We start from the raw sequence: 26,322 nt of genomic DNA, 5'->3' as shown, positions 1-26,322 counted from the left end.
CAAGGAGATCAATCCCTGTTCAATGGAATAACACCAAGTGCAAAGTTTCATATTATCAGGTATAATAGCAAAAGGTGGGAAATGAGTGGCTAGGTAGCAGCAGATATACAGAATCAGATATTAACTTCAAGATATTAAAGTTATAATGTACCCCCCTAACAGCTAGCTTCACACTTGTACACCCCATATGAATAGGTGAGATGTACAAATGTCAGAAGTAATCTTTCCTGCTCTATTATGCCCACTTTAGAGACATCACATATTACCAAATATGTCCATTAAAACCTTCTTTGTCAACTTTCCGACATCTCACAAGAAATGTGACAAGCTAAAGAGACTCTTGAGAAGGGTAAGAAAAAAACCAACAACCAAACAAAAAAAACCCAACAAAAAAAAAAAAAGATCTATGAAGAAAGATTGAGATTTGGGTTTGCATACTCCAAAAAGAAGGCAACTAAAGCAGGGACATGACACCAGACTTCCAGTCATTGCTGTAAAAGAATAAACTGCCCTCCATGCTGCTGCAGAAATACAAGGTATTAATAAATTTGAAAAAACAGGAGATTTAGCTTAAAATATCTGGAGGGAAAAAAAAGCCCTTTGCTAAAAAATCATAGGGACAGTTAAGCACTGGAGCATCCATCACTGGATGTTTTTAAAGAACAGATGACACGTTCATCAACATTAGATACAGCTGATTGTCCCTTGGAGCAAAAAGAGGTACTAGTTGACCTAACCCACCCAGCTCACAACAGAATATGCTACTCATATTTACTAACCCATGGGCAAATGTCTACTTGTTTACTGCAGCAGTCTGGACCTGGATTGAATTTTAGGATAGTTTCAAGGAAAGGAACGCCTGGATTCTTAAACATAAGGAGATTTCAAGCTTTTTCAACTTGAGAGTAAAGAATTCAAATCAAAATAACTTTTACTGTGATAAATTGCAAATTGCTTTGTTGACTTAATCTAGACAGATGTAAAACTCAAACAAACCTTATAAACTGAATCTGCTAGGAGTTTTCTATACTGAGGCCAAATCTAGATGACAGAAATGAGAAAGAAGACATGCAGGGTAGACACTAAATGTCAAAAGTAGCGTTCATATCTATAAATCACAAAGCATTTATGATTTTTTAATACATACAGAAGGCATGAGAAGAGAAATTACAGCAGGCAATTACTGTAGACCATCTGAAGGTGTATCAGAGATATCACCCCAAAATACTCACACATATTTTGAACAAAGTGCATATATTTGATAATAAGTAACTACAGCAATAAACATCTACACTTGCATACACAAGAGATTTGAAATACTAAGACAAAAACTTCCTACAGAAAAAAAAAATATAACTAAAATATATGCCAAGCTGGACCAAAATTCTCCTTTCTTAATGAAGAACTGGCTGTGAACAACAGAACATTTTAGATAACTACTGATGGCTTCAGCTCAGCACTCAGATAGCAAAGGTCACAGGCCACATTTGCATCAGCAAGTGATGCCGCCAGAGAGAAGTGCATTTGTAAAACAAAGAAAGTTGGTCCAGAGGGCCTAACACACATACTGTATGCATTTCTAACTGGTGTTAGCCATGACTATAACACCCGATGCCACAACACTGGTTGCCCTTTAGTGAGCGGAACGTGTCTGGCACACTCTTGAAGCAACTCTTCCAGCTTATTTTGATCCAGAAGGAATAAAATCCACTCATACCTAGACTGCTCTGCAACATGAAACAAAGCATGGAGAAGCAGGGACACTTGGGAGGCAGACTTCAAAAGCACACTTCTCACCCAAACAAACAAACTGACATTTGTTAAACACTGATAAAACAAGCTGATACAATAGTTCTAAGAAAGGAAAGAAAAAGTAATATCTTGAGGTAAAATAGACAAATATTCAAGTTTGACAAGTTGGAAAATCCCAAAACATGTTGTAAGGTGTGGCAAACTGTAGTTCCATGGAAAAAAAAAAAAAGATAGACAAAGTTATGACAAGAGCACACAAGCAAAACAACAAAAACAAAACCCCCAAAAAACCAACAAAAAAACCCCAAGCCAACCAGACATTGAGATAGAAACCGCAGTCATAAGGTACTACTAGCTTTGGGACGGGCAAACAAAACAGTTAAGCCAAAAAGAAGATCCCATAAGAACAGCTGCTCAGGGCATTCAAGAATTGCTGTGATAGCATGTAATATAATAAGCAGAAGTTGGTACAAATCTCAGCATAAAAACCTTTTATTTATGTTAACTTGGATTTAAAAAAAAAAAGGTAAAATAATTAAAAAAAACCCCACAGACCTAAGATGTACTAGATGACTTGAAAGAGAGGAAAAAGAATCTCACCTCTTCTGTACTGAGTACTACTTGACTTTTTAAATTCAGTTAAAAGAAAAGGAATGGCAAATAATATTTAATGAACACTGCTTATTAGAAATCGGATTTTCTTTTGAAACATTGCAAAGTAGGTCATATGTATTGTGCCATTTGCTTTTACATGAAAAGTTAATTGCAAAATGACTTGCAGAGAAAGCTTTATAGAAACCATAATAAAGGCCAAGTATTAAATTCAATAAGTCTAACAACTAGTCTTGAAGTCATAACATACTTAGAACATCAAACATAACAAGCCTGCAGAAGAAATAAATAAAAATGTCTGTGGATCTGTTCCAGGCTGATTAAATGCAACATTTCTCAGATCTCATGGAGGAGGATATGCCGTATCTCACCTATTCTCTCTCTAGCTTATTTTGTAATATGCCAAAAAACCCTCCTCAGTATTAAACACTTTTTCTGTCATAGGTAAATAAAGAGAAGTTTTAAATTTTGTCTTCTTTTTCTATTATTTCTATATAATTTAGGTCAACAATAAAACAACTGAGTTAGCCAAAACCTTAACCTATGTTACCAGGACCTTTATTTGCATTCACCACCTTTGAGTCACTATTATAGTCTACTCAAACTTGGTCTACCAGAGATAATGCAGATTCAAGATGAACACTATTAGTAATATTAAAAACATTCCTTCTGACATTCTGCAATCATTATTTTATATGAGGGGACCACTAGCCACACAACACACAAAATACAACAACTCTCCAAGAGCGTACTTGCAACAGTGGCTGGAAGTCACTCTTGAATTTCTTTTACTCTACACCAGCCAAAGGTCATGATAATCTTAATAAAAACTAAAGCAGTCTAACCCTTAAGGTCACTAAAGCCTCTTCCAGCTTGTAAGATCTTTTAAGCTTTACCTAATTATGTCAGTATTTTAGTAAAAAAAAAATAAAAAAATGTTCAGAATTATACCCGTAACAACCCTTGAGAAACAAAACATACCAAATTACTGAGATCACGTCTATGAACAGCATATTCTAGCAGTATATATACAATACCAACTTTTTAAAACAAGTGACTAATAATCATCTATCTAGTCAAGGCAATTTGTTTAACAAGCTTCTGATACCTATAGCTTCTGCTGCACGTATACAAAAAAAAAAACCCCTCCACTCTTCAAACTTTGGCATTTAGGTTTAAATCAATTTGTCAGTGGTTAACAACTACAAAACCCAGTCATGAAATAGCATGGGTTTTCTGCTTCCATTCCAACCTTGTATGACTGAACTAGAGAGTTTCAATTGGCTTTCCCTGTACACGTCAGGAGATGAAGAAGGCCTAAGACTAGCATCTCCCACAGGACAAGGAGACAACTGAGCTAACAAGACCTTGTGCAACATGAAGGGTGCACATTATTCTGCTAGTGCATGGAAAGACCGACACTCAGTACTGGCAGGCTGAAGGACTAAGCTGATGGTAGTTGACCAAGATGTGAACATCATTTTACAAGCCTCAAACAGTCACAGTGCAGTTCTGATCATGGAAGATTCTGCTTCTTAACTCAAACCAACTGATGATCCAGGCGGATGGCCTGATTTTTCTGGACTGGTCCACACTAGAAAAGTCAGTAAGCCATAACGTGCTATCAGGCAATTTCCTACCCCTCATGACGAACGAGATTTTACTGTAATTGCTTTCATTAACTTATGGGTTTACTGTAGTAAGTTCATTTAAGAGTGTCAACAATCTCAAAAAACAGCACCAGCAGTTGCTTAAATTTGCCAGAACTTAAAAAACTGCTGCATTTTACAACCGTCGAGAGAGAGTAGTGAACACAGGCCACAGCCTCCCTGAAAGCAGAGGGAGCCGGCGGGAGGAGGCCCAGCGGCAGAGCTGGCTGCCAGGGTTCCCGCCTTCCCCCTGCACTGCAGCACCCTGCTTCTTCCAAGCAAACCCCCACCTTACGGCGGGGACAGCTGCCTGTCACCATAACCGCCGCGGTTGCCCACCTCGGTGCAGCGGCACCAAGCAAACTCAGTAAAGCAAGAATTCTGCGAAGGCTGCTACATTATGCAGTTACAGCCTAAAGCTACTTTCTTAAGCACAAAGCAAGCTGCAGTTAAAATACATCAATCTAATGCTAGAAAGCCAACTAAAACCAAAACACATTAGAATAAGCAAGGAAGCCTGTGAGTAATAACTGGCCAGATAAACAACGGTTTTCTCACAGGTGCAAACATCAGCATCATTTTGTATTTGCGCTACTTTATTTCTGGTATCTGCCATCTGTGCTGCACTATTTAATAATAAAACAGCTGACCCACAGCCTCAAAAGCAGATAATGTTATACTGACGTAAAAATAATAATAAATCAAGCCAACCAATGAGAGATTAAAAGAATACAGGTTTTTCTATACTATGCCAGTTTAATGTTTAGTATTATTATTAGCCTTCCTTTAGATTACAAAACACTATTTAAAAATAGTGTCCACAAAATTCACACAAGAAAATATTTCCAAATCTCAAAATCAGAGACCAATGAGGAAATTCTGAAAGCCTTATATTTGATGGGTATTATCTGCAAGTGAAAATTGCTACTTATATATGTTATTTGTGAAATATAAAATCAAATGCAATATTAAAAAAAAGTATGAAATTTTATTCAATCTTTCAGATTTCATCACTTACGGTTGTGATCTCCTGCCTCCAGTGGCACTTGGGAAGCACACAGAGGTAGGACTGCACTGCAAGAATCCCCTTTTGCATAACATTTATCTGGAAATTTTTTGTTGTTGGCAGCAGTATCTCAGGATCATAAAGGCAAGATGTTGCCTTGGAATGACAATGACATTATTAACATGAGGTTAACATGGCTATTAAAGTAAAACTGTAAAAACAAATTCTCCCTGTGTAGAGACATTTGGTTTGATGGTGCAGTATATTAATGAGCAAAAAAATGACTGAAAACCTATTGAAATCTGCTACCAAAAGTGCCATAAGCAATTAAGAACTAGAACAACGAAGCAAATATTTAATTTTAATTAAATAACCAGTTGCGTATGAAAAGCTAAAAAAAAAAGCCACCCACACACTGAGCATGTAAACCACCAATATTACAATACAATATGTTCAGTGAACTGAATTTTTGTGTAAGAAACCATAACCTCCCCCTTCTAGAAAAGGCAGGGGATTTTATGCATGGAATTAATCTGGTCCGAGGAACCACTTCAAATACTGAAGCTGATGTACAAAAGCTATTATATATTGTTGATTTAAGTGGAGAAGCAGTAAAACATAGCTTTTAGATAAAGTGCAGAAAAAACACCTAGCACAGTCATTTAGTTCTTCTGCAAAAAAATCTAAATACAAACTCAACCGCAGTAAGTAGTAAATACTCCAGCCATCAATAGTGAAATTAATTTACTTGTGACATAATTTCAAATTGTAAAGTAAGCAATGTGAAATAACTTTGACTAATTCAGATATATATTTCCTGCAAGCTGTGTGACAGAGTATGAAAACTCATTTTCCTCTCCAAGTACAATTCGTTTATTGTTTTATTTGATAAACCCATTCAAGTACTGACTTGTAGGTAACACAGTAAAAGGGTACGTTTTGCATTCTAAACTTTTTGGGTTTTTTTTTCACACTGTATAACTTTATTATGAAAAGGCAAGCTGTAAGTAGAATGACAACAGGCTCTGAAAGGGTATACTGCATTAAAGCACAAAAGCTCCCTCAATTTGTTTCTAATCTCATCCCCTGCAAGTCCTTCCAACTGTTTTCAATTAATGGTACTGCAATTTTCAGTCATTTAAGGTTTGTTTTTGTTTACTTTTTTAAACATATTATGTGCTCACTAAAAGATACAAAGTATGTTTAATCACTCTCTGGGAAGGTAAAAAGCAACTTTATTGCTTTGCAACTCTCACTTCAAAGAAAAAAGCTTAAGCTATGTGTTTCACAATGCAAGCAGAGGAAACCAACCCACTATTCAGTCAAATCCACAAGAATGTTTTCATGCAAAGTAATGCATACGAAGATACTCATTCCCCATTTATAATTAAAGACATTAATTTTTTTCTCACAAAAATAAGCTTTACTTTTTTTCCCCCTCCACAAATGGATCAAAACTGTTCAGGCTATGAAAAGTTTCATTAATGTTAAGCAGCTCTATTCAACAAGCTAGCATTAGCAAGAATGCTGCGACTGTTTCTGATACAAGAGGATTCCATGGGAATTCTTAAATACTTACAACTCCATGTGCAGCATCTGAAGTTAAATTATGACTAAGCTAATAAACTCTCGAGCAATGACTAAAGCAAATAGCAAGCAAGATGCCTTGGGAAACAACATACCATAGGTTTCCTTAGAATCTTAAAAAATAGCATTAGAAAGTCATCAGTCCAGCTGGAACGATGTGGTGTTCAGCAATCCTAAAGCCAAAGCTGTCTCCAGAAGACTGATTAAACCCCTCCCACACTTAGTTTCCCAAGCTTAGCAAGATTCTGGATCTTTATCTCCATCATAAGCTAAGTCTTGTTTCAGGGTTTTCTCTCTTGAGAAAGCACCACGTCTTTGTAAGGCCATATATTTCAAAACATAGTAAGAGTTACATAAAGGTTCTACAAATTACTTGAATGGAAGTTTGTAGGAAAAGGCTTTGATAACAGCTTCTGACCACCCCTTTGTTGTACCACCACCATCGTGGGCATTACAAGACAAACCCAGTGATGTCTGCCTTCATGCAACGCTCATGACAGAGGAACACCTGAATTTCATCCATCACAGACATGCTTCAACTACACCAGGATGGAAGAAACCTCTAGAAAGCAGGCTCCCAGAATCAATAACCCATTTCACTGTGCTCAATATCCAAATCTGAGGACGTCCTACTTCAGGAAAGGTAGTGTCAGGGAGCTAGATTAATAGTTGCAACAAGCCAAATCTAATCTGCAGGCTAGATCTTACTTGCCCCAATTGTTAAAATGTATTTGACTTCAGAAGAAGCCACATTTTAAAAGAACTGAGCTGCAAAAGAACATCAGGTCTCAACTGAAGTCGTCCAGAATTAGTTAAAAAGTTAAGATTTTTCAGAGAGGAGAATAAGGTCAGCAAACTAACCCATTGGAAGTACAAATCAGATAATTATTACTGTGTTACTGTGAGCATTTTATCATCTCTTGAGCAACTGGGAGACAAAGTGAACAGCAAAGCACTGGCCCAAGAAATGGAAAAAGCATTCCTTGAAAAAATTATCCTAACTTTCCTCATAGTTTGGGCACATCTTCATTAAAAGGAATGCCTGTCTACTGTCAGATTTATGACTGCAGTTCATAACAAAAGCAGATGCCCTCATCTTATATTCTCACATAGGGCACCTTCAGTGGATCGGGCTAGACTGGTCAAACCGTGCAGAGCACTTCTTACATTCTTACACCTGAGAAATCAAAGAAGTTCAGACTGAACAGGTGCTGTCTTTTCTCAAAGCTCATTGCCTTTTTTTTTTGTTCTCATTTGAGGACAGTAGATTCAAAAGTAGATGAAGGCTTTGACTTACCCAATTTCTACCATTGTCACTCTATCCAAATAAAAATACATGTGCCCCATCCTCAAAATGATTTTGCTGAGGGCATGGACAGCTCAACTAAGTTGGTGAAACAGGCCACAAATAAGCTCTGTAATTGTTTTATGGGTACATTGTGCATCTTGTTATCAGTTTAAGTTACAGGATCACATTTGCTTCAAGCCAAATCTTAAACTATTTTCTTAAACTGTTCTAATTTCTGCAAGTTCTATAAAATAACTATTTTCTCTGCCAAAGGATTATTGACCTCTTTATCATGCACTGACCTTAAGTGCAGCAGAATTCAGAGAGAGCATTAATGGATATACTCTGTTCCACTTCCCTACTTAGTACAGCAAGGTTTGTGATGACTCAAGGCAAACCCACTCATTTAGTAAAAAGGAAGCATTAGATGACTTAAGATCTAATCTCATCTAAGGAACCATAATTTTGTGCCTAAAACAACAGACTCAAACAGCATCCATATTTTTGAAGCACTTGTGCACATGAATAACACTCCATTTTTCTACTTCAATTACCATATCAATCCTGTCTAGAACTGTATTCCCTAGTGAAAAGCAGGTAAATTAAAAGAAAGCTTTTCATTTTTAACTACACTGAGGCTCTGAAATAAAAATAACATGTCCTAAACCTTTTGCTGCTACTTCTTCCCACTTGCAAAAAGTCTTCAAAGTTTAAGACAGGACTTGAGCAGCCTTAGTTCACTTCACCTTTGTGTAAAGGAAATTCTTTTAAAAATCAGATTAACCAAAGCAACAAGCCACAAGAATACCATATCAGTAAGTGCTATGAAAATTGTTCATTAAAAGGCATAAAATATTTTTTCACATATTTTTCAGATCAGTTCTAAATTCCTTTTCACTTAATGAGTGAAAGACTATTTCCTAATATAATTTGGAAAAAAAAAATAAAACATCCACCTTCGGTGTTAAAACAAGGTAGAAAGCTGAAAAACTCCCAACAGAGTCAAACTGTACACAAGTCATCACTGTACCCCACCTGAAGACAATGCCTCTTCACAAGGACAGAACCCCTACTATAGAAGTAAGTGAAAAATAGGTTTCAAAGTTTATATAAAATAATATGCTTGCAGTAATAGTCCTTACTCCAACTTTTAGGAAGCTTCCACCATTCCGTATGTTCCTCTGCTTGGAGTGCACATACGCAGTAACAATTCATTGGAAACCAGCAACTTTTAAGGTTAGAATCAGTTAAGACTTCAAAAGTGAAAGACACCTAGTTATGCCCAGTACAAGCATGAATACTAAACAAGCTTTATCCCTTCCCAAAGAGCAGTATAAGGAGGTCATTCACAGAGGGCTTCCCTCAGAACCACTCTATTTCAGGTTGAAGAACTCTAGAGGATAAATGAAGCATAAATGAAGGACCTAGGATTCACATGTATATATTATACATCAGAGAAAAAAATTAACATTTAACTAATTTTCTACTGGTTTGTAGCTAAAACCTGCAATAGATTAATTTTACCTGCTCTTGGTAAAGACATGTAAGAAACTGAAAATTAAAAAAGAGCAATAATTTAAATTGCAGTAAAGCTGCACCCTATTTAGACAACTCTACTATAAAAAAAGGCATAAAGACTGTAAGCTTATGAAGAGATAGTGTATGCTACATTTTAGTCTTATTACCAGTTGGATTTTCTGAATATAAAAGCAATATATTCCTTACCCAAAAATTTCCTCTACCTTTATTTTTTCCCCACATTTACCTACTCCATTTCAATATAAACGTGAAGATAGAAAGATTCACAGTGGTTCAAGATCTAGAATGCTGGAAGATTTTCCCTACAGGTGTTCATAAAACTGGATCCAGGTTTTGAACATTAGTCTTTATTAGCTTACTCCGAGATAATTCTGAGCATATTTATTTTTGTCTGTCAGTACTAAGCGTTATCCAAACAACAACACAGTCAATACATTTATTGTGTTCTCATATACAGAACAACATCTTTAGTAGAATTCTGGTTGAAAGACTATTTGAAAACATAGTTATTTTCAATTGGAAAAGGTTTTCAAAGCTGCAAAATTGGTTGTAAACTGAAAGAATACAACCACCTTTGCAACCTTTCTCATCTACTGTGAGCCAAATGAGATATAAAACAGGAACATGTAATACAGAATATACATTTAGCTATACATGAGTGACCAAAGATGTACAATGTCAACATAACCACCATTATTTATTTTGATCAACTTTTAAAAAAATATTACAATAGCATATAATGATTTAAGATTCCATAAAACTCAGAAAATTGTAATGATCAATAGTGAAGCTACGGGGGGGGGGATCCCATAATAAGAATTTGGAAATAAAACTTTTAAAAACTTTTGCAAAACTCGCTCTTCCATTTCCTGTTGGAACGACATCACTCTTCTCCCAACTACAGCAGCTTCTACGCCCCATTTTGGTCACTTCTCCCACAAGCTTTCGCGATTTCTCATTTGTCATTCCTGGGGTCTGGAACACCCACCTTCCTTCTCCTGAAGTCCCATTCTAAGATCCACTTCTGCAACATTGCCTACAGAAAGAGTAGGCAACTAAAACACTCATTCACTGTGTCAACAATGTGCCAAGCAGCAGCTTTCACTGTGTATAATGTACAGCATAGCATTAATCTCACTTTACCTTTCTTACTACACCGTAATGATTTCTCTCCCTCAGTATATCAAATCTAAAAGTGGGGATTTAATATCTAAGAATCACTTTGGAGAAATATTGCCTACTGGTTTTGAGTGCTAGCTGCACCCTCTCAGTGCTCACAGAAAGGAAAGTATGTTCAAGATTATAAATATTCTGATGTGACTGTGTGCATCTGTGGTACATGCATGTGTTATGGACATGAACAGAAAAGAGCAGCCTATTTAATGTTCTTTACACTGTAGTATAATTTAATCCTTTGCTGCCTCACCTGAAAATTTCTTATCAAAATAACTTACGAAACTGAATTGCAAAGCTGCATTTAAGCGTTTTGTTTTGTTTTAAAAAGCCTTCTACTCTAAACCCATTTCCTTGTATCTTTGAAAATCTGGATGAAAATTCAACTAAGAGTCAACTTTTCAACTAAGAAATGTTTATGCTTACTTTGGTCAAAGTCTATGTTCACATCTACTATTAAACAACTATATTTCTTGGACAGTCATGGAGGTGGAATTGAAGCAAATTACACCCTTCTGAAAGTCTGAAGGGATTTTTTTTTTTTTTTAATTAAGAAGAAAATTTAGCATATATGTCGCTTACACATATTAAATGCAAGCCTGTCATGAGATGGTATTACTGACCTTCAGATGACATGAACCTCAAGTCATGCTTTCAGCCTTCCATATATTTCTACATGCCACTCCATATAAAAGTGAAATACTTCACTGGCTAACTTATTTATTTCAATAATAAGCAGAGCTTCAGTAATGCCAATGCAGGTCTAACATACAATAATGCATTAGGGAAACAATGTTTAGGAAGGGTTGGTTATGTAACTTTGTGTCATTACAAATGGGAAGTAAAATACTTGAGCAGACGAACAAGCTGCACAAGGCTTTTTCAGAAAAGTTAAAGATGTAAAATGCAAAACTACAAAACTACTTTAGGCTCAACATGTAAATACAAGATATAATCAATAACCCAATTTGAGTTACAAATACATTCTCAAAGATGAAAACATAAAACCCTGTGGCTGGAGTTAACATGTACAGACTCACTAAAATTAACGCACTTGCCACTGAAAACAACATCATTCACAGCTGGAAGCTAAAGGAGGCCCTTCCTCACATATATTTCACGTACTTGAAACTACCTTGCTATTGAAAGCGGAAAAAATAAGCTTATTCAACTTACATCTTTTTCTGACCGATGTGGGAACATCGATGATTGGCTGTAGTACATGTTTTCATCATGGTAGTCACCATCAACCCCCTCTACAAACTTCTTCCTTGAAGCACCAAACATGCTGTTTGTCACCTAAATAAGAAAAAAAGATTATATACCATATATGGTTTGCTACAAACTTATAATAGTATGTATCTTAAATGTATGTAAAGACTGTTAAAAAAGATGTTTCTAAGCAATTGAAAATTCCTCTTTAAAAATATTTTCTGTATATTGCCAACATAATGGTTCTTCCAAGTAGTATTTTCATCTGACAAACTCATATTTCAGGAAGGACTGAGTGGGGAGAGGGGATACACTTCGTTTTTTGGAGGTGTGTTCATTTGTTGGTTGTTTTTTTCTGAGTCTCACGACCTTTCACTCAGGTTTATTTAAAATTACTGAATGTCAGACAACAAAACAGCAAATTTCTCAAATTTTCTTTTCCTCAGGTAAACACTTTATCTAAGAGATGAAAATTAAGGAATGTTCTTTACAGTCAGCCACCTTATAAGAAAAAACAGTAATAAAAAAGGAAGAAAAAAATTCTGTAAAATCACTCCATGTCTCATCACCACAACTTAGGAAAAGCAGTTTTTTACTCAACCCTGCACACTCAGAGCCATGATTAAGAGAAGGTTGAGCTTAACCACACTCAACAACCTCATCACAGACTGGCAAAGTTACTGCAGACAGCCCATAAAAACCCACTAGATTTTATTTTGCCCTTACTCCCAGAGGCGCACACACACACACAGACAGAGCTGCTAAGTCAGGAACTGGAAACTGAAGAAACAGTAACCACACAGCTGGTCACAGAACCTTAATTCATTAGAAAATTTAAGCCTGCAGCAAGGTCATACAACATCGCTAAAGCATCTACCACATGCAGCGCATATTTGTACACCTGACTCTTATTTATGTAAAAATACATACACCTCTGTTCAGTTCCTGAGCTATCTGGCTAGGAAACACTATCACAGCGTAGTGTGGGCTAACCAAGCCCTGGTTTTACCTAAGAGGTTAATGTTCAAACCAGTGAAATGGCACATACTGGCCAGCACTGAGCAACTCACCCAGTTTCTTGTACCATACAGGAAGACTGGAGAGAGGGGAACCAACAGGATGGTAATCAACCCTCAGCTACTGCCCTTCATAACATACCTTCAAACAGATCTTTAACGTCTTGAAAGGGAAGGAATCTAAGTTACAGTTAGCTTATTAAATGCTCTGATCCCTAAGATTTACTATCTTCACTACTGACAGGACTAGCTAAACTTAAAAAACACATAGGACAATTTTTAATTCTTTTTTTTTAGGGAGTCATTTTGCACTACCTTACGCTCGTGCTTGAAACAAATTTCAAAACATTTATTCTGGTAGGCTGCAAGGAGTGTTAGTTTCAGCTTGAAATCCTCTTATCCCTACTGACACAAAATTACTCTGATATTCCTCACAATGTGGCTTATTCGAATTTCACCATTACTGATGAAGATTTCTAGGCAGTTTTTAATAACATGGGTGCTCCTATACTAGTAACAACCCCACGATTTCAGAGTCATTGGAGTTTTGAGTAAAAGACAATGCCTGGGATGCATTTAATACAGCTATGATCACAGAATTGCTCTAAAGCTTTCAGCTAACCAAAAGTCTATTCCACTACACCTACAAGAGGGTTTGAGATATTTAGACTGGATATAAGGAAAAAAAAGTTTTTACAGTGAGGGTGGTGAAACCCTGGCACAGGTTGCCCAGAGAGGCAGTGAAGGCCCCATCCCTAGAAACATTCAAGGTCAGGTTGGACAGGCACTGAGCAACCTGATCTAGTGGAAGATGTCCCTGCTCATTGCAGAGGGGTTGGACTAGATGACCTCTAAAGGTTCCTTCCAACACAAACCATTCTACGATGCTATGATGTCTCAAAACAAATTTATAATGTTACACACATGTGAAGGCATGTAAAGGTACTGCACCCCTCCTCCAGATGAAACTTATATTTTATGATATTTACAAAAATGTGCAAATATAAGGTCCCAAACTGCTCAAAAGCATTCAGCTGACTTTCACACTTGTAGTGAAGCTTTCATTACACTGTAAGCATATCCCATTGTGCTAATCCCCTTACAATGCAATTATCACCTACCAGATGGGATGGAGCATTTAACAGGCTAAAGGGATTATCTTGTCCTTTGCTCTGCCTGAGTAAAGTGGGGAGAGATGAGCAGTTGCCTTTAACGGCTGTAAAAAGCGTAGTGAAATGCTTTGGTGAAGCTATCCTGGGCAACAAGGAGAAGCTAAGTGTCCCAACCAACTACTGCTCTTGCAAAGGCAAAAGGCAGCTTCTCACAAGTCCTGAAGAATTATCTGGTGCTCCTTTAACAACACCTGGGATAAAAGACGACTTTTTTTTGGCCACATAACCTTCTCTCATGATACGTCATCAGAATAACAAAATTTAGTTGTTACAGAAAGCAAGTCACTGAAGCACACACCATACTGTACCTGATGTAATACCTAACCCTGAGCTACTGTACAGGAACTATACAAGGAGAAAAAATGACTCTGTCTTTGACCCTGTAGCTTTTAACCTTATTTCCACAAAGGTTTACACATGGCTGGCTACACACACACACACACACACACACACCCACCCCCCCCCCGTAAAGATTTCTGAGTCAGTGGGGTGAGGTCACAGCTTTCAGTCTCAAAATATATGTTTAAAGCTGCTGCAAGAAAGCAAGTATGTCCAAATATGAAGACATTATACTGAAAAGCTTAAAGATATTTTGAACACTCACCACTAAATTTGTCTGAAAGACTATTTTCTATATTGATAATTGTATATGACAGTGGCCCAAAAACTAATCAAGATTATGCCCTGAAGACTGATGAAGTGCACTGATATTAATATGGAGTCTTACAAGAGCATGGTTATTAAAAAAGAAATGAAGAAAACTTTTAATAATTAGATAGATTAAATATTGATATTTTTATTGGCAATCCATATTTCTACATGACACCTTACAGGACTGTGCTGATGAACTCCAGGGAGCAGAGCAGTGCATTGCAGGCTGCAGCTGCCGGGGAAAAGGGGAAGGCCAGAGGATCCCTGCCTGCAGCCCAGCTGCACCCCTGTGCCCAACTGCTCTGCAGACCTTCAAAAACTTTTTGCAGAGACTGACGCTTCTTCACAGCAGCATTTTTGTAAGCGATTCTGTGTCATTCAATGCTGCCAAGCGAAGCAGTTGCGTGCAGTGCTCAAGCTGTCCATGCTCCCACTGAGGGAAGCGGTATAGGCGCTGGAGGGCTTTCTGGCAGCTGCCTGCACCCCTAACAGGATTTCACTTCACTAGAAAGAACTGCCACTTGTTTTCAGGGTGAACCATAGCACAGATCACAACAGAGAAACGTGGTGTTGCAATTCATGCTGCTATCCAGCCCTGTTAGAAAACTAACAGCACGATAAAAATGAGGCAGCCGCTACAGACCAGTAACTGAAAGGGCAGGAACTGGGATTAGGGACTGAAGCTGCAGCTGCCATAGCCAGGCTGCTTGCTTCTTGCTTGTTCTTAGGCTAACACCGGCAGCCAATTTATCTACTTCCCAGTAGTTGCCAGTGACAGTAAACATCTGGCAAACTTCTGAATCAGAGCACTTATCCCCATGCAGACTTTTACATTACACCAGGTTTACGCAATGACAGTGTCAGATGGTCGCCAAATTAGCAGTAGGCACCTTCCTATCCACGTGAACTTATTCCAGTAGTCACTATCATATTCATTAGTCAGCCATGCTACAAGCATATGCACAGATACTGAAAACACACTGTTGCAGTACTATTTGTAAGAAGGTGTGAGAATAACTGGCTGTGCCAAAGGCCGGCAGATCTGCAGATGGAACTTTGTTGCTTATTTCTTAGGACAAGAAGGCACCAGGAAACCTCATACACAAAGGCTGCAGCTCTTTTTTCATAGACTGATAAATCAGTCTCCAATCAGCCACAAAAGTAAATACAGCACAGTTCATGCAACACTTAAGACATTTTAAATCCTTTGGAAAGTAACAGCGACTTGAGGTTTTGTACCTTCACAGGGTCTAGACCGATGAGGTGAAAGGTAGAAATCAGCTCTTGTATTTAAGCCCCTCATTCATATGTTATATGCCTATAAATATATACACACACAACACACTTATGCCAACACAATTTCACAGAAATGGTACTCCAGTTGCATGGCAATTTTATTAAGTAAAGAAATCCTGTCTACTCAGCCTAATTTCATACAGATCCCTCTCCTAATCCTGTTACTACTTTTCCTGTTCTACTGTGGGAACTCAGTCCTCTGTTGCACAAGACACATTGGCAGGGTAACCATTCATTAAAAATGTAAAAATGGTGCACTTCTGTCAGTTCATCCTTTAGCATAATATTGCAAAAGTACTTACAGCTCCCACTGGTAGACCCATGTACAAATATTATTAGAAAATATTCATGATAACAGAGGAAAGAAAGGGAAGGAGCTACATGTTAGGATGGAGTTCAGAGAACTAACCAGCCACAAATGGGTTGCTGCCACAAATCATGCCCAATTCCGATCGTATGAATAAGTGCTTCTTTCGATGCACAAGCACATAGTGTTTAAAAATCAGATTTGCCCATGACTTCAAGTTAACATTAACCAAGCAAAATGCAGTCCCAAACCTGACAAGACCTTTAAATATTTGTGTAGAATGTTTCCCATCAACAACCACTACAGAGGAACTAAAAGTACCGTACAAATGTTAGGTGCTTGAAGCATCTAATAAGCTGTTTATTTGCGGTCACTGACCTTTATCCTTCAGCTGAGTACATTACACATGACAACCAACAATACTTATTAAAAAATAAATTAAAAACCCCAAACCAACACAGATTTTAAAAAATCCATTTCATTACAAGATACAGTATACACCAATATAGCACTATAGCATACTTTAACACACAAAAATGTGTTTGTTAGCAATAACTAAAAATATGTTGTTGACACAGAATTTGTAACGAAAAACTAAAAATTTTGTCATCTTAAGCTGCAAAAAGATCTTCTCCATAATCACTTATAAAGTGATGCCATGATATTATACTAAATTAGTTTAACAGCCTGAAGCAAGTTATAGTATTAAAATACAAAAACTAATTACGTTTCTGTTTTGCAATATTACTACACATAGTGCCTAAGGAGAGCTCACTCTTAGCATTAACATAGCCAGCTCTAAACTAAGAGGATACTATAAAATCTCCCTGGAGAATTAATATTTTTAATTTTGCATAGAGCAGAAAAATCGATCATTGTATTACAACTGAGTAAACTCATCATCTTTATGAGACCTAAAAACTATATAGAGTAATATCTTCCTATTTCTGCTCCCCCAAGGACTATGGTATTTGTCAACATGCACACTATCACTACCTGAGAGCAATCAGAAGCTGTAAACTCAGTGTGATGTTACAGAGCTTCCACCCATCTATATACTAAGGCTTTTGATGTTGCTGTTTAGGTCTTACTAACCAAAGTTAATAATTTACTCTATTTTTCCCTTCTGTCATAAATCAGTGTTTTCATATAAGGTAACATACTTGCATACCCAAAGCATCTACAAAGGTACCCTTAATGAGCCTTTCAGTGAGAAATAAGTGTCTCAAAAACTGTCTACCGAAAGTCACACACTGGTAACCACCAAATCAGCCTGCAACTTAATTTCATTTCAGTCAAAATATAGAATTTGCAATTCCATCAGCTCGTAGAAGATAGCATAAATTCAATTTATAGTACCCAGTAGAAACTCCTCCTGTTTATGATCCTGTTTTTCAGTGTCAAAGATAATTCCTATTTGGCCCAAATTGGAACTGATACACAATAGAATATATACCACCAATTTGATAGATGCAAAAGATCTGTCAAATCCCAACCCTTTCGTGGTAAACTGTAGCTATTAAAAAACCACCATGAAATGTACACCAGTACAAATAGATACATTTTTTTTCAGGATAAAAGACAAACAAAACTAGAGTTGAGATCCTTTGTTCCCCCATTTCATTTTACAATCGCAGCCACTCCATTTCTCCAAGGTGACTGATAACCTCTAACAGTATACTATATGCTTATGCTGGGGTACCCCTTCAAATAACAACTTTATACTATCTACAGTATATAAACATGGAAAATAAATCATTTTAACAAAAAAGAGATCTAGTGAAAAGTGTGTTTCCTTTATGAGCTTAATACTGGTACAGATTTGTAATTGTAAGAATACAACAGTAAAATAGGCGTTTTGTCCATCTTGAACAATGGGCTTTATATTATTTTAAGATATGTAAGTATTTTTAAGTTAAAAACTCACAAATATGGAAGACTGAAATGAAGACCACCACAATATATGACAGAAATCTGCCAGAAACCTTGAAGGTTGGATAGCCTTTAGAATAATCTCATAGGACTTGTGTCATACGGTCCATAAATTGATTATTTTCCAAATTCACAGAGCATGGTAAAAAAATAACAGCCATAAAGCAAATACTTGATTTACAAATTTACTTAGGTCAAGTCTCAAATTAGTTTAAGATATAGCCAGTCTCCTTAAAGCACTACATGGTCTTTCCCTTCAAAAAGAAAATAACATGACAGATAAGATGTATAGCAACTTCTGTGCAGGAACTCCGGACAAAAAATTTGGGTATGAAAGAAATAAAGAACATTTAGCTATTATTTTAGACTACCCTCCACTCATTCTCAAGAACAGGCATCTACAAGTTAAAATTTTTCAAGTGTTCTGTAAAGTATAATAGTGCTTTCAAGAGCTATACTAAAACCATTACACTCTGCTGCATGCAAACTGTGTCAGGTAAGTGCAATCCCTAACATCAAAAAAGCCACAGAAAAGCCACAGAAATTCTCCTGACCAAGAGCTACATGTTAACTGTTTTAAACCTTTAACCATCCTTAACTATGACAAAATGACCATATTTTAAAACACTCCTGAAATAAAACAGCACAAGAGGAACATAAAAAAAACTATTGTACTTTAAAATAAAAATAAGACAACATGGAAATTACTAAAGCTGAACTTGAAACTTGAGATTACAAGAGGCTCCATTTGGTTTCATAATATGGTTGACACCGTGCCCACCCTGGGGCAGATTCCTGCAGGTTCTACTCCTACTTATCACAGACACGAGATTTGCAAGACGTGAGAAAACAACAGTGGTTGGGGACAGGACTTTGCGCTAAGCTGTGTGGAAACCTTTTATGGGTGCAATCAATGAGATGCACTCACTCAGGAAGTAATCTTCAGACATGCAATTCAACAGAATCCCAACACACACACACACGACATTTCAAAGACAAGAAACGCAGCAAGGGTTCTGCAAAAGTGACCAAAGAGCAAACTAGCACTCCATCTAGAGCAGCTGTGGGCAGAAACCAAGAACCCACCAGATGCGTTTCACCTTTAGTGATGTGACCTGAGAAGCACGAGCATGTTCTTTGTAGATACAGCAATGAAGTCACAAGCCCTGACTAACCACATGCATACGCATACCTGCACACATACTGTAAAACATGCAGCTGGATTATCTGTCAAAGACATGGGGTAAGGATTTTGTTGATCAGGAAGAACTATTACTTGTCTAATAATATTGTAAATAGTATTTGCTCAATAATAAGAAAACCACCCAAACCTAACAGATCACCTTCAAGAGCCTACCCAAAATGTGAGTATATTTACCCCCTTTCTCTCTTCTTCATGCTTCCAGTCATTTCTAGTATTTCCAGTCCATTCAAGACTAAGAGTGGCTCTAGATTTAATTTAACATAGCATTTCTGACTTACTATTGTAGAATGCAATATCTTTGGCTGTGCAATGCCCTTCAACTCTTAAGTTTTCACCATGAAAGATTATTGCATTTTAGAAAGAAGTGAAAATTGTGCCAGTAACTTTAGGGGCCAATATGTTGGCTCATACTTTAAAATTCAATACTATTTTAAGTACGCATGCAGTGAACAACAGCAAGAACCTTAAAAACAAGTGATGTACTGGCATACTGCTGTTACCTACTTAAGACACTCCTCAGCCATAATATTAAAAAAAAAAAAAACCACAACAAAAAACAACTAGTTTAACTTGTAAACAGAAGTAACTTACAGTAGGTTCTTATTTGATGACCCATCAAAACAATTAACAGCTAAATAAACACTGTGTATCACATTTATTTACTAATTGTCTTTTGGGGATACCATCAAAGAAGAAATCAATTACACTAACAAGCCAGACAACCAAAATTAATTTCAGAAACCAAACAAGCTTCTGAAGTACCTGCACTGTCATGGGAAACCAAAATAAAACCCAACAAAAGTGAAGAAGCACATAAAAACAGGTAAACTTGCAGTTCTAGTAACTATTACAGTAAACCTGTCTATGAAAATCGGTATTTGGTTAATATGGAAATGGGTCACTCTTAGAAAGGAGAAATTCAGCTGTCAAGTTTGTAAATACACAAGCAAAAAGCAAAATTCCACTCTGGAAAGATAATGAAATTCGCTTCAAATATTCCTATAATAAACTTATTACTATAGTAGCACTTTTGGCTTCTCAAAAGTTTAGTCTGTGAGTTTCTCTCAACCAATATTTTGCACCTTGACCATACAAAAAGCTGCCATTGAAAGATATCAGAATGACACTTCCTACCTTCTTGTTTGATAACCTTTGACTCACCCCATTAGGTAATTCAGAAAATGCAGTGGTTGAAAACTACTTGCAGTTTTAACTAAAAAGTGATTTGGCAGTTGAACAACATTTCAGTTTGCTACATGGACTGCATCCACACTTTTGAATATTTTGCTGTAGACAAAACATGTTTTGCTGTATTTCAGAAACTACCCTTTCAAAACAAATTAGAATAAAATATCCTCTAATTGAGCAAGTTAATCTATTTGAATGTTATCTCCAGATTCATGTCTTGGCTTGCCTTTTGTTGCTTTGTGGTGTGGTTTTTTTTATAAATAAAAATGCACTTCACCCAGTTCAAAATTCTAGATCTTGTCAGATGAACTCTATAGAGTTCCTTAGTAAGACATACAATGGTAAAGCCCAGCTTTAAAAGATTAGTAAATCAGTTACTGCACTAAGTTCTTCAGAAATAACAAAATCCTATCATTCCCTCCAGTCCCCAAAGAAAGCAGTTGGAATTCATCATTTTCTTAAATGAAGCAATACTCAGAACAAATTGATAAAAATGCAATTTCTGTGTTCAGCAGAATTCTGCTGCAGCAAATTGTGCTTATGGCCAAACTCACATCATGTATGTGCAGTCTGAAAGCTGGATCGTGTAACTGGAGGAATGAACCCATAAAATAAAATCATACTAAACACACACAAATTACTCTTCTCAAAGACTTGGAACTGTGAGATTCTATGCACTTCCCATGGAAGCAAAAAAAGAAAAGTAGTGACAAAAAAGCCAAAAGTTAAAAACTTTGCACTTCCTACTCTAAAAGTTCATTTCTGTATGAAATAAGTCATAGAACTAGTTATAATTCAAGTAACTTCAGCTGAAAACTCAAGGAGGGGTGGCAAGACAAGACGACAAAGCAGTTACAGGGAACAAGAAGTTTCAGCCTGAAAAAACTGCTGCAATTTGTATAAGCAACTGAAAACGGGATTTCAAGAAGGAAATGCCAGTCTGTTGTCAGAGCACTGGTACTGTCTGCTCTCCCTTTACTGTACTCCCCCTCTGCTAGAATGCACCAGATCAGGACAGTTGTTTTACATATTTATGTTCCATGGTTCATATATGAGCATATAGCAAAGAAAAGATCCTCAAGGGACATAAATGCACTCCTGTAAAGGGAATTAAGAAGGTTAAGTGACAATCAGACAGGAAGTAAAGCAGGTTTCTAATTCTAGCATCTTAATTTGTAGAATCCCCAGACAGGACAAATGTTAAAAAATGCAAAGAAATTAAGTATGATTTTTGATGAGAAGTTCAGAACAGCTTAAGGGAGAAAAAAAGAAAAAAAACTTTAACAGGTTTTTATTCTTCATTGGTATTCAGTAGTTATAACACACAAAACATTTTTAACAGCAATTAGAACAGGAATTTAACTAAGATTAAGTAGGTCGGACTTCAGCTTCACAATCAAGAGACTTGCTACGCTAAAATATTTCTTCTCTACCATGCATTACACCTTCAATACCAACATGACATACTTTGCCACCTCTGATGCTTGGTATCATTCCTATCCACTCAACACCTTTTCCCACAACTCAGGTGATGCACACATGGACCACCAGAGCTTAACCTGGAAAACAAACCAGGCCCTAATCTATTCCAAGCCAGCCAATTGCTCTCATGAAGGTCCCACTTGTGAAGCAGAGATAATTGCTCCAGTATTACAGAAATGATATAAAGGTTTCATTAATAAGGAGCATCTCAGAAACCTTTTATGTTGATGAGTCCCCCAGGAAGTTACAAAACCAAAAGAAAACCCTTAGCAAAGTAACACACAAACTTTTTTTTATACTGGAATAAGGTGGTAACCATTTTTCTGAATTACGCCCATTGTAACTAGTATGCTACTAGCTGATACTCCTCCTAAGGAAGAGTCCTCTACTGTTCTGCAATCCAACTCCCTGCTACCACTTACTGAAAGCGAGAAAAGCCATTCGCTCGTGTTGAGGACAGATATGTATTTGATTGCCAACATCGCTGCAAACAAAGGGTCTACTTCTTCCTACTTCAACAACGGACAACCATGTGTTACTCTACAAATTCATCTGCAAGCTTCATTATGCTCCCTCTTTCAAAAACATCTACACATTCAGTTACACATCAGCCTAGTGTGGCATTATACTTAAATGGTAAGACACAGTTAAAATAAAACAGCCTTCAATAAAAGTGGCACACTAAAACAGCTTGTATACTGATAGGAAAACATCTAAACATCTTACTCATTTTGTACAATTTAAACCCTTTTAATTCACACATAAAATGCATCCTACTACTTCCAAACTTTCAGAAGGAAAACTGGTGGTGAGCAAAGAGAAAACGACACTCCCAAAGATCTTAGGGAGGCTTTATCTGCCCAGGGGATGCAAAATTGAAGACCGCCAGCAGCAACAATACTGGCAGGGCAGGGGTGGTAGCATGGGGACGGGAGCAGATGAGTCAGAAACATGACGGTCATTTGGGTGTCACAGGCAAGGCAAGATGGTTGCTGATGGCACAGCTGAGAAGCCCCTCTCAAGCAGTGTTAGGAGGATGGCACCAATTGCTTGTCAGTGAGCAAGTAAGAAAACTATGTGCAAGCTCTATCGCTAGGAGAGTGTTTTTTCCCTTTCTCTTCATCTTGATGTGGTCCCTTATATCACATCTAAACCAAGCTGATACCGTTTCATCTGCTAAGTGTCCTCCAGCTTCCTCTGCAATTACCTTACATACTCTTCAAGCAATACTTGACAGTTCCTACACACCCAATTCAGTTGAAGACAAAAATGCCCATGGATAAGCTTTCTAGATCTGTACTTCTGTAAGATATTAAACCTTATTAAATGATGTATGTTGCAATAACTATTAGGTAGTCTGTATCTTCTCAGTGGACACTATCTTTTGCTAGTTTATTTATAATTTAAAAAAACAAAACAAAACACTTTTGCACTATACATCAGACAGGAAAGTAAAGCTTATAAACCAAGAGGGGAAAAACAAACTCGGAAGTAATTCAAATGTGGTCATGATCTCAGAATTTAGATGTTTTCATTACATCAAGTCTCTTCTATTCTGGGAGAAGAACAAAAGATTAAAAATTAAAGAATAGGACTCCTTTGGCTTTTTATTTGCTTTCAGCTGAGGCTCTCAGCCAGGAGGCCAGGTTCCTGCATCTGTGCTTCATCTAAAAGAAGGGTAACCATTGCTCCAGCCAGGACGTTTCCACATTGATTTTGAACAGCCTCCTCTTTCCAGGAGTATTACAGCTATCTTCCCTGCCCCCTCCCCCCCCAAAACAAAAAAAACACAACCCGATTCCACTAACTTTTTAAGACACCAGCACTGCCTATCTATTCCTTCCAGGCTACAGCCAAAACCTTCATGTTTGGTTGATCTAAAACATTGTATTTTAAATGAGCTCTGGTTTCCCAAGCACTTCCTGCAGTTAAGCACTACAGTCAGCTGTAGGTCATAATTAATGGAGTAACAACAGGCTTCTTTTTTTTTCATTAGTCAGATGGAGTTTGTTGACACGAAGTAAATCAGCACGAGACCCACTCCTACTCCAGCTTTTGCCAGGGTGAGGTATAGGGAGGTATGTTAGGGATTTTTTGTTTAGGGATCACAAGCTAGAGGACAACTGAGAAAGAACGCAACTATTTTTTTTAAAGGTTTATCGAAGAGTATATTCACACATGCGGTGCTGACCATTGTTTGAAGTATTCTCAAGAAAGAGGTAATAATGCTATTTTTACTTTATGTTGAACTTTAAGAAACACAGTTCCTTTTGGTTTGGGTTTCTTTTTTTTTCTTCCAGAGATATTCTAAAAATAGAAATAGCTGAGAATATTCTGGCCAAAAAATTCATTCTGCACACACAGCACATCAAACATCTTGTCTTACCTTAAAATACAACTGGAAAATTCAAAACATTAAGTATGTTTAATATATTGAATCCTTGAAGAGGGGAAAAAAATATTTACGAGCTGCCACAACTTCCTGGCAGCATACTTGCTTCCCAGTGACTCTCCTTCTCCAGACTAATGGTATGTTTTGCAAAAGCAGAAACATTTCCCAAGAGCACAGACAGGTTAAGTCAAATTCACGTATGGCTTTTTAGCATATCCTCCTAAAACATACTTAAGAGAATCTGTGACTCTTCAGGGCTAATGCAAAAATGCAAAGTTAAAGACCTCTATCCTTTGGTTATTTATTTATTACTTTTTTAAATGAAAGCTTTAAGACACTTTAGGAAACGTGTTTCTCAAAATATTCCAGGGCCTGTTTCTTGTAACCTTCTGACTATGCAGCCAGGCTGTATTGTGATTACAGCTGTACCAGGTTCAGCCATAAAATAAAGTATGACAAAACAACTTTGATGTTTTTACATCATATCTGAAGAACAAGGACACAAATAGCCTTTAAACAAAACAAAAATAATTACTGGATTTATTTTAAAGATAACTAAAAAGTACCAGAATTATTTAAGACTCTAAATTGCTGAACTGCAAATCTTTTTTTTTTTATTATTACTACTGTTTAAGTGTTAATTGATATTAGTAAAGAATTTTCAGAGTTAGATACTATTCCACACTGGAAAAGATCAATTACAGACTGAGATCCCTACCATACTATTACAAATACAATCACCAACTAAAATTAAGAAAGCAATAATGCACCTATCATGCCTTTTCACTGTACTGATCTTCTACACATCTAATTTAAACCTCCTCAATCATTCTGTTCTCCATAAACATTGTCAAAAAATGAAGTAATCTAGCTATGCACTCTTTCATTTAAGCAGGTGGACTTCAGTCATACTCCCATATTGTAGAACTTTGGCTCAGTATTATGTACTGTAAACTTTGTTAAAATATCAGAAACTGAAATAACGTGTCATTTTTAATTTTAAAGCAACTCCCCTTTGAAGCAACAGACTTTATGCCACAACATTTCAAAATAGGGCTACCTCAAATTGGCAGTCTGTGCTCAGTCCACAAATGTTGCTTAGACCTGGCCCAAGTCCCAGACATGGGATGGTCCCCTCCATCTCATACCTTCCTCAGTTTCTCTGAGAACAGTCACATGTATTTCGAGCTCCAAGACAGGACAGCAATGTTTAGTGCCTCAACAGCCTGGTAAAACAAGCAACAAGGCATTATTTCCTGTTATTCTGTTCTCATTAAAAAATAGAAGAGTATTTTTACTCAAAACGGGACTACTCAATCTCCAGCTAATGTATACAGTCTCGCTCACAATGAAAGCTCTGTAGTTGGCAAAGTGCTTGCAAATGCAAGACCTCCATTTTCACTTTCCTTTTCCTACGGCTGGTTTCATAAGGTTCAAAAGTTATCCTGACCAGCAGCATTACTATGCTTTCATTTAGAGTTGCAATAGCAAAACATTCAAATCAATATTAGCATCAATCCATTTTACCAGTACTGCAGATGGGAAAACACAAGTATTTAAATCGTTACACCACAATTTGATGCCAAATTCTTTCAAGTCTTCTCAGGGTCAGCCAGGTCCTGGAAGAAGTTCTTGCTTCTTGAGTGATACAATCCATTCCCCACCCTCCCCCATCCTACAGAGTCTTGAAGCAAGACTCTTAAAAGTTTTGCTTTTTAAAAGACGTATCGTTCCAGCATTAAATCTTGTTCAGGAAAGATAAGAGAAAGACTAATTTCTTTGCCACATTTTCAAAATGTAAAATAAATTTCAGAGAACTCAAAATCCAAATGAATACTTTGAAGGCATGGATAAGTCTTTCTCT

At 36.9% G+C, this 26,322-nt stretch overlaps 1 protein-coding gene across 4 annotated transcripts in view; it reads right to left on the bottom strand.

Annotated features, from left to right (window-relative positions):
• CNOT2 (CCR4-NOT transcription complex subunit 2) overlaps window positions 1-26,322 on the bottom strand; it is a 94,016-nt gene that overhangs the window by 28,118 nt on the left and 39,576 nt on the right. For 2 of the 4 annotated variants that reach the window (XM_064449477.1, XM_064449467.1), the window contains 2 exons: window positions 11,783-11,905; window positions 10,422-10,469 (listed from right to left, as the gene is read on the bottom strand). In XM_064449477.1, the coding sequence (XP_064305547.1) occupies window positions 10,422-10,469; window positions 11,783-11,893 (159 nt within the window). In that variant the 5' untranslated portion in view covers window positions 11,894-11,905. The remainder of the gene's footprint in view (window positions 1-10,421; window positions 10,470-11,782; window positions 11,906-26,322) is intronic. The other 2 variants (XM_064449487.1, XM_064449493.1) reach the window with 1 other exon arrangement.

Source organism: Phalacrocorax carbo, chromosome 1, assembly GCF_963921805.1.
Source record: "Phalacrocorax carbo chromosome 1, bPhaCar2.1, whole genome shotgun sequence".
In the NCBI taxonomy this organism is placed as follows: domain Eukaryota; kingdom Metazoa; phylum Chordata; class Aves; order Suliformes; family Phalacrocoracidae; genus Phalacrocorax; species Phalacrocorax carbo.
Note: the sequence above shows the minus strand (reverse complement) of the source record. Positions and strands in the feature narration are given on the sequence as shown.